This window comes from Onychostruthus taczanowskii, unplaced genomic scaffold, assembly GCF_017590055.1.
Source record: "Onychostruthus taczanowskii isolate IOZ18803 unplaced genomic scaffold, ASM1759005v1 scaffold114, whole genome shotgun sequence".
In the NCBI taxonomy this organism is placed as follows: domain Eukaryota; kingdom Metazoa; phylum Chordata; class Aves; order Passeriformes; family Passeridae; genus Onychostruthus; species Onychostruthus taczanowskii.
This window is the reverse complement of record NW_024498074.1, coordinates 1,576,371-1,584,733: the sequence shown is the minus strand read 5'-3', so window position 1 is coordinate 1,584,733 and position 8,363 is coordinate 1,576,371. Positions and strand designations below refer to the sequence as shown.

Below are 8,363 nucleotides of genomic sequence, written 5' to 3'. Positions count from 1 at the left end.
CGTGAGGGGCCGCGCGCGCGGGGAGCTGTGAGGGGAAGCGGCGGGAAAGGCGCCGTGAGGGGCTCGGCGGGAAGTTCGGGAATTCCTGCCGGGACCTCCCTGAGGGGATGTGCGGAGGGGCCCGTGGAAGTTCCCCCGCCGGAGGTGCGTTTGCGGCCGGAGGCGTTGGGAGGGAGGGCGAGCGGCGGCAGCATCTGCCGGCCGCCCCGCCGCGGAGGCCGGGCTTTTGTGGGGAAGCTGGGCGGCCGCGGTCGCCCTCAGGGCGAGGGGGAGCGGGGCCCGGGCGACAAACTTACCGGCGAGAGCTGGCGGTACCTGGAGATGTGTGGAACCGCGAATATTGTCTGTTTCTGCCCGAAATGCCACCCCGGATCAGACCGCTGATGTGCTCTGGTTTTCCCTTGTAGGTCTGGGAGCGTGGCGACGAACTGGCGAGAGATATTTGATTTTGTACACCAGCTGACAGAAAGATTTGTGAGGTGCGTGGTGCTGCTTGTGAGACCCGAGGTGATGCTGGAGTAATTCTGGGCTGTGTTAAACACCCCCCCCCCTCTCCCCGGTCCCCGTGCTTTTGCAAGCTCAGGGGATGTGCTCCTCAAACACATTAAAAGTTTGGCTTCTAAGACCCAAATTGCTGGAAGATGTTGGGAACTTGTACTTTTTTTTTTCTTGTGCTTGGAGCTCAGCAAAAAGGTGACAGTATGTGCCTTTAAGTACTCACTTTCTTAAATGACTCTCAGATGTGATTTGAAGTTTTTTTTTTAAACTTGTTTTTCAATATACCGTGTGCCTAGTTTCTGATGGAGATTCTGTGTTTGGAGATGTGTACAAAGAAGCAGTCTTGAACACATGTAAACATATGCGTTAATATATAGTGCAGGTCGAAAGGAGGGGAGCAGTGTTAAAGCTCAAACTCAGAGGAAGCCCATGCCATGTAACACTGAATTTGTTGTACTTACATATAATCAACTTTGTTACTGTCAGCAGTGTTGTCGGGCAAGTCCAGCTCCTCTTGAAATAGCGGCTGCAAATCCTGGCTGACTGCTCTGTACAAACAGCTGAGGATTGCAGTGCTTTGCTTTAAAAAACCCTACCACAAAACCCAGAATAAACCGAACGAATCCCTCGCCACACACAGGGAGAGATGGTGTGGTAGGATTTGCTGAGGAAAACCCAGTGCACAGTGCAGCTATAATCTTGGCCTGCTAACAACAGGATGATCCAATTAGGCTTTTATAAGTCAATACAGCTTATTGTCATCTTGTCAAAAGCAAATCTTCTGTGAACTTATGCAAAACTTCTGTCCAGGGGGCGACAGAAACTTTTCAAAGTTGTGTTGGTACTTAGATTCCCTTGATATCAGTAGTTTTAAGGTGCATCAGTGGACTGAAAGCATACGGTCATTCAGCTTTTCAAGTGTTAAGTGCTTACTAACCATAACCTGATTAATTGATGCTGGTAGTCGTGTGCAGTTCATTACAAAGTTAGTGAATATATTAAAATAGCGATGCTTAAAATTTAAAATCATGCAGGAGAGATGGTACAACTTACCTTGGGAAAATTCCTGTCTTGGGCCTCCAGAGCATCAGGCAACTCCTAAGTGTTTTCCACTGCTAAGTAGACGTGATTCCCTGCAACCCTGTGCAAAGAGACAGGTGACCTTCTTAAAAATACATTTTAAAAAATATTTAATTCCTCAATCAAATCAGTTCATACAGCATTGCTTTTTCACAGCATGACATTTCCCTGGATGCTTTCAGGGAAGAAGTTTTCAAGTCTCACAAGTCTCTGGGTCAGAGAAACCAAGGCAGTGTCACTCTGGAAGACCCTGCGTGCTGCTTTCTGGGGGCTGGGGCAGTCAGTGGGCACTGCTTCTGAGACTGGGAGGATCTGATAAACATAAACAAAAAGCAGGGCTGGACATCGACATTGTGTCACCCTGAAAGAAAAGGGGAAGTTGCCAGGGTCAGTTTCGAAGGTGGGAAGTGTGCCTGGTTAGTACCCACGGGAGCAGGAGGGAACCGAGTGGTGTGCCTGCCTTGGTGTTACACCTGCGGCCCTGACAATTCCAAAGGGTGTGCCTTACCTTCCGTGCCTGGGGGGGCACATCACCGGAGACTGTCCTGGGGAGAGAGGAACAGTTCAGCTGCTCTGCTCCCTGAGCATCTGGGGGAGGAGAAGGCAAAAATGCTTCAACTCCTCTCGTTTTGGGTTTGTAGTTCTAAAGTACATTCCTAGGAGGCTGGAGGATAAAGATCGTGTGAATGAGACCTGAATAAGTGAATTATAGGTATGTTTCTCTGAAATGTGTTTCTGCCTTCTTTCCCTTTCCTGAAGCCCCAAGATGAGACTGTCGTTCATCGTGTTTTCCACCCAGGCGCATGTCATTATGCCGCTAACTGGAGACAGGTCAGTGCTCTGCTTTTTGAATTCCCTCCCTCCCTCTGCCCGTACTGAATCAGAGCAGCAGGAACAGAGCAACGACTGATACCTCTGAGTGGTGGCCAGTCATGAAGCCACCCTGCAGAGCTGATTTAATTTGGTGACCATATGAGGATAGCCTCCTAAAAAAGGAAGGAGAGGAATGATGGGAAACAAATCCTTGATGTTACCTCTGCCACTGCTTAGCAGAAAAAACTAGCAGTAGTGTTTTCATCTCTGTGTGACTCTGCATCTTGCTTGGCACAGTGAGAGAATGATTCTCCCATTTGGTTTTGTAAAGCAAAAACCATTCAAAAAACTGTAACCACTCTGTGGTTCTCAGGATTTTTTCATGTCTAGGAGAAGCATAAGATGGTAAATAAATGTTTCTCATATTCTCACGTAAGGTAGGTATTTTGTTTTGTATTTCCTAATCTGGACTTCAGGGCTTGTTTTAGACAGTGGGGTTGGTGCCACTTTAAGGGTGTGAGATCTTCCTGACACTGTGGTGATGTACAGGTGGGCCTGAACTTTCAGTGGATGGTTTTGAAGGCACTGGAATTCAAGGCTGCTCACTCTGATTTCTAAAGCAAGTGGGGATTTGCAGCTAGGATATCTTAAGGATGGGTGGGGGGAAACAGAAGGAGGAGAAACTGTTAGAGGAGAAAATATTGCAAAAATAATTACCCAACTCCCAGAAAGTGGGAAATGGTCGTGTGGAATGAGTGCTCTCAGCAGAGGACAGTGGCGCTGCTGTCAGAGTCCTTCTGTATCCTCTCAGCTTCCTCAAAACCAACAGGACCTCTGCTCTCTCCCTTCTGTCCGGAAGCTACCGCCCTCCACAGCCTTCTGGGTTTTGAACCTGTGGATAAACCATTTAGGAGTCACTCCACAAACCTGTGGCAGGGTGGAAGTAAGGTGGGCCGTCCTCTCTGCTCCCATTAGCGGGGTCAGTGCAAAACGTGGTGTGCTGTAGTTGGCTAGCTCTGCTGTGGGTTTGTTTGTTTTAAACAATGCATAACAACAAGTATGAGACCTCCTGAAAAGACCTGCTGCTGGCAACAGGCAGAAATGTAGCTGACATCTGAGATGTCTAAAAACTCAGGTCTGAGCCCCTCCTGTTCTAGCATTTAAAGAGTGGTCTGACTTGAAAGCAGCCACTTCCCCCATCCGGACTGGGATATTGGATCTGCTCTCCGTGGGCAGAGAGAAGCTTATAAGTCATTTTTCCAGATGGCTGGAGAGGGGTCAGGAGAGGACACTTGAGCCTGTTCTGAGGCCTGCTGAAGTCAATGAGGTCCTTTCTCTCCATTTCAGTAGGCTGTCAGTGGCCTGTTCCTTATCAGGCCCGAGAGGCAGCACTGATAGCACACAGGCCGCTTGAAATGCCGGGCAGGCTGCTGGAAGCCCGCCACCGCGACACAAGCGCCTTTTGCATTGCCGGTCTGTGGCACGCTTGGAGCCAGGGACACAATCGCGTTTTGCTCAGAAGCCTCCTGTAAAGCACAGGAAGAATCTCTGCAGATCCAGCGGCTTCCCTTGAGGGCCTTGGCTCTAGTTCAGGGCTGGCCGATGCTCCTGCGAGTGTGTCAGGGGAGGCAAAGTGTCACCCTTCTAGTTCAGGGGGAATTACAAAGAGAGGGTGACTGTGACCATATGTACACAGGTAAGGATGGATAGACACAGCTGGAGCAGCTGTCCTTTTAGATATTAAAGAAATCAACAGAGGAAAAATCCTGAGACTGTCTGGCCCCCATTGTTCCCAACAGAAGATGAGGATGCTGGACACACTGCAGTTCTGGGGATGGGTGTTTGTGAGGCTGATTATGGGATGTTATGGCCTTGATTTGTTCCGTGCACTTTGGACTTACAGACATGTTTTTGCCCTGGCTTACTTGCTAATTCCCGAATGTCAGGAAACCACAATTTCTTCCCAGCAGTTAGATCAAAGTAGGGCAGAAATTTTTCTTTGGAAAGCCTTAGGCTTCTGATTGTTTGCACAATGTTTTTGCTGGTTTACTGCACAATAAAGCTGTGGATATAAAGAAGGCCACAACATAGCGCCAAAGTCCCCAGATTCCCAAATATTTTGTGAGTGTGGGCAGCGCTGTGACTAACTCTGTAAAGAGAAGTCATTGTTAATCACGGTACAGACAGTGCTACAATAACCCCATGGAATAACAACAGCACCCAGGTGGAACAGCCTTCTCACACTGGTTAAAGCCCATTTGAAACACACACGTTTGTGAAGTTGAGCTGGAAACTGCAATAAGTGGTAAACAAAGATTGGTGCACTCACCTTTAGGGCTCACTGTTGGAAAGCACATGGTTTGGGACAGTGGGTACCCTCAGGAATGCCATCCAGCTGGCATGATGTTGCCTTTGTTCTCTTCTGGCCAGCAGCAGTCCAGGTTGCTGTGAGTCTGCTTTGGCAGCACTGACCGGTGCCAGTGGCCAGCCCTGCTGCCTCTGTCTGGGTGAAACTCCTGCTGGAGATAGAGAGAGATGGTGTTAGTGAAGGTGGGAAAGTAGGACTCTTGACTAGCTGGTTACATGACCAGCCATCCTGTCCTTGTCCCTAGTCCAGTGGTGCACTGACTGCTCCTGGTTTCACAGGGATGTGTAAGACATGGACATGTCTGGGGCCTCAGTCACGTCAGCTGCCCCTGCGCGTGGGCCCAGGGCAGCTTGCCAAAACAGACTCATCTGCAGAGAGCGCGTTCTGCTGTGTGTATCGAGTGCAGCAGAGTTGGCCACTGATGTGGTTTTCATCTGGAGCCCGTGCAGGAGGCCTCAGGTTTGAAGCTGAGTAATTCTTTTAAGTGAATCAACCCTCTGTAGCGTTTAAGAGGCCTAGAAGGCACAAGGCTCCTCTAAATGATGCGTCTGAGGAGGCTTGTGCAGGGTTTCCTTTCACCAGTAGGACAGCTCGCCTCATCAGAGATGGAGCCATCCCTCTTTCTGTCAAAGAACACTTCCCCTCTCGGTTTCACTGACACGTGTGTGTGTTTTCCTGTTTACTGCACATCCTTCTTAGCAGCAAACCCCAAGTACCTGTTTTGTTTGCCTTCGTTTGTTAGGGATGAGCCCGTTGCCTTGCAGCACACAGCCTCACTTCTCACCAGAAATACATGCTCAGTGAGAGCCACCATCTCCTGCCAGTGCTCGCGTGCTCATCACCTTGAGATAATTCAAGATTCCAGCACTTCAGTCGGTGGAATGCAACACGGAAAAGACATACAGAACACTGTCCCCCCACTCAGAGGAGCTAAGAACACCCATTCCGGAATCTGCATGGGTATTAGCAGCTGTGTTTGCCTGGCTGCTGCTGGAGGAGCTGAGGCAGTCACACAGCTTAGAGAGAGAACAGACGGGGTATCTATTAAAAAATTAGCTGTGCCTATGCTAAAACACAGAAATGGGCTGCAGCGCATATGCTGAGTGGGTAAAAGATATTAAATTTGTACTTATTCAGCCCAAACACAGACAGGCTGCAAGTTGCTGATTCTGTTTTGCCTCTTCCACCTCCGTCCCTTTTCTGACTTGCACCACAAAGCCAGCAGCCCTCAGCCTTTGTCAGTGTTCCTGAGCCATGCCGTGGGATGTCCGGGCACCCAGGCTGAGGTACAGATGTCACCAGGCTGCTGTCACGGTACAGATGACTTATACAACCAGAACTTCCCTGGGGACTTCCGTGGCCACCAAACAGCCTTACAGAAACTAGAGAAAGGGAAGTTGTGAGAGCACTGAGGAGCAGCAGTAGGGGTCCTGAGTGCTGTGGCTGGTTGACTGCTGAGTCCCATTGATTACCAGGACAGTGCAGGCAGGCACGAGCCCCTGTGCCTGGCCTTCAGACCAGCCAGGGGTGAGTTTTGGAGTGATGGAGCCCACATTTCCTGCTGGTTCTGGGCCCCAAGTCCTGCATCCACACTGCCTTCTGGCATCCAGACCAGGACCCGCTTGCACTTGACCAGCTTGGAGAATGCTGGGAGCTAGTTGACATCTGGCTGGGTCTGTCTGGTGCAGCTGTGCCCTGAGGGCAAGAGATGGTGCCTGATTAAACACAGCTAAAAGAGCTCATGCTACCAAAGATTTTCCTGCAGCCCCTTGTAGGCAGAGGCCTGGCAGCACCAGAGATTGCTGTGTGACCGGGTCACAAGACATTGCAGATAAATAAAACCGAACTGATTGTACAAAAGCTATTTTTGCAAAATGAAATCTGTTTCAGAAAACTGGGACTTGAGTTGCTGCTTGTTTCTTGGCAGCAGAGCACTAACGCCTGTGATGTGCTGCCACTCATTTCTGGCAAGCACCAACTCTGTGGTTTATAATCTGCGTTCGTACATAATCACTTGCAAGTTGTTTCTATAGATGCTGAATGTAAAATATTTGGATCAAACAGATTGTATTATCTTACATAACTTGTTCCCTTCCATACATTCAATGCCACATATCTCTTCTACTCCCTCCCTTCCCTGGTTGTATCAGTGGATCCTGTGACGGGGAGCTTATTCCAGCTATGGATTGTACTTTGGAACAGAGCTGCTAAACATAGAGGAAGCCCATCCGTGGAACAAATGACGAGTGGGTGGCATTCAGGCAGTGTGGCATATGCATTCTTTCTCATTTGGTCTGGCCTAAGGAAAGCTTTCACGCATCCCGCAATGTATTTTCCCTCCATCTCCTCACCCCTGCTGGGTTCCTCTTTCTCACCTAGATTTGTCACAGTGTTCTATATATTCTGGCCCAAATTTTGCCTCTTCTTAGTTTTTGCTCATCCTTCCCTAGCATGACTTTCCATGGACTTGGCTGGAACTGTGTTTGCAGAAGAATGAAGACCCTCCAGATCTTATTGTTTCAGTAGTCTCTCTGCCTTTGTTCCCCCCACTTGTGCTGATTTCACTGGAAATAATTTCTGTGGTGCAGTCTATCAACTTCAACTATTTCAGCCCCATAGTTAGAGAGCATCTTCCAGGTGGATCTGCTGTACTGCTCGTGAAAAATCACAGAGCAGATGCATTCTCCCATTAAATCTAAGTGAGCTGTGGACCTGTCTTATGAAGGGATGCCTTATGAAAGGTCACACAAAAAGGTTGTAACCGTCAAAGTCTAAATCTGTCCTCAATCCTGCTCTTTTCCCATGCGAACAAAAGGTGTTTTGCGAATGCTGCATTTGCCTATTGATGCTTTCTTCAGGGCAAAGATTTTAATTTTTGAAGTTCAGTTCTATGTGATTAAATGCGTACATAATGGTCTGGAAGATTGCTGCTGAAATAGAGCTGCTGTTTTGGGGGATTTCTTCTTTAACTGCAGTGTGATTGGAAGCAGAGTTGCTTTAAAGTAGCAAAACAGACCTAATGCAACAGAATTTCCACTGGACTGTGTAATGCTGAGGCTTTGCCACCTCTTTGCAATACCTGCTCCACCTGGACATTTTCCTTGATTCCAGCTTTTTGACTCACTGAAGCATATTTTGTTAGATAGGTCTGAAATACCTGTTCCCACAGCGCCGCTTCTGTCATGAACACACAGTCTGCCTTCCCGTGGGATCCTAGCTAAAGGCTCTAATTTACAGCTTTTCATTTCAGTTCTCCTTGAGGACAAATACCTTTTTTCAATTGATAAATTACACCCTTTTCACACTTCAGGTCATACAAACAGGCTCTTACCTTTTTTTTCGTTCACAGAGAGAAAATCAAGAAAGGTCTAAAGGATCTGGAGGAGGTGACACCAGCAGGTGAGACGTACATACATGAAGGACTAAAACAGGTAGGTTTTACTTCTTGCAATCAACACATCCTCTGTTTTCACCCTTTGGGTAACAACCTGTAACATAAATAGATGTATGTTTTATCGGTCTGTTTTGCTCAAATCTGTCTGGTTGCCTGAGTGGTCCCAGGGTTGCCCAGACACTCTGCAAATGCCAAGCAGAAGATGACTAG

General features: G+C 48.3%; 1 protein-coding gene across 1 annotated transcript in view; it reads left to right on the top strand.

Annotated features, from left to right (window-relative positions):
- ANTXR2 (ANTXR cell adhesion molecule 2) overlaps nucleotides 1-8,363 on the top strand; it is a 77,477-nt gene that overhangs the window by 283 nt on the left and 68,831 nt on the right. Inside the window, exons 2-4 of the mRNA XM_041427420.1 lie at nucleotides 408-479; nucleotides 2,338-2,409; nucleotides 8,109-8,190. Coding sequence (XP_041283354.1) covers nucleotides 408-479; nucleotides 2,338-2,409; nucleotides 8,109-8,190 — 226 coding nt within the window. The remainder of the gene's footprint in view (nucleotides 1-407; nucleotides 480-2,337; nucleotides 2,410-8,108; nucleotides 8,191-8,363) is intronic.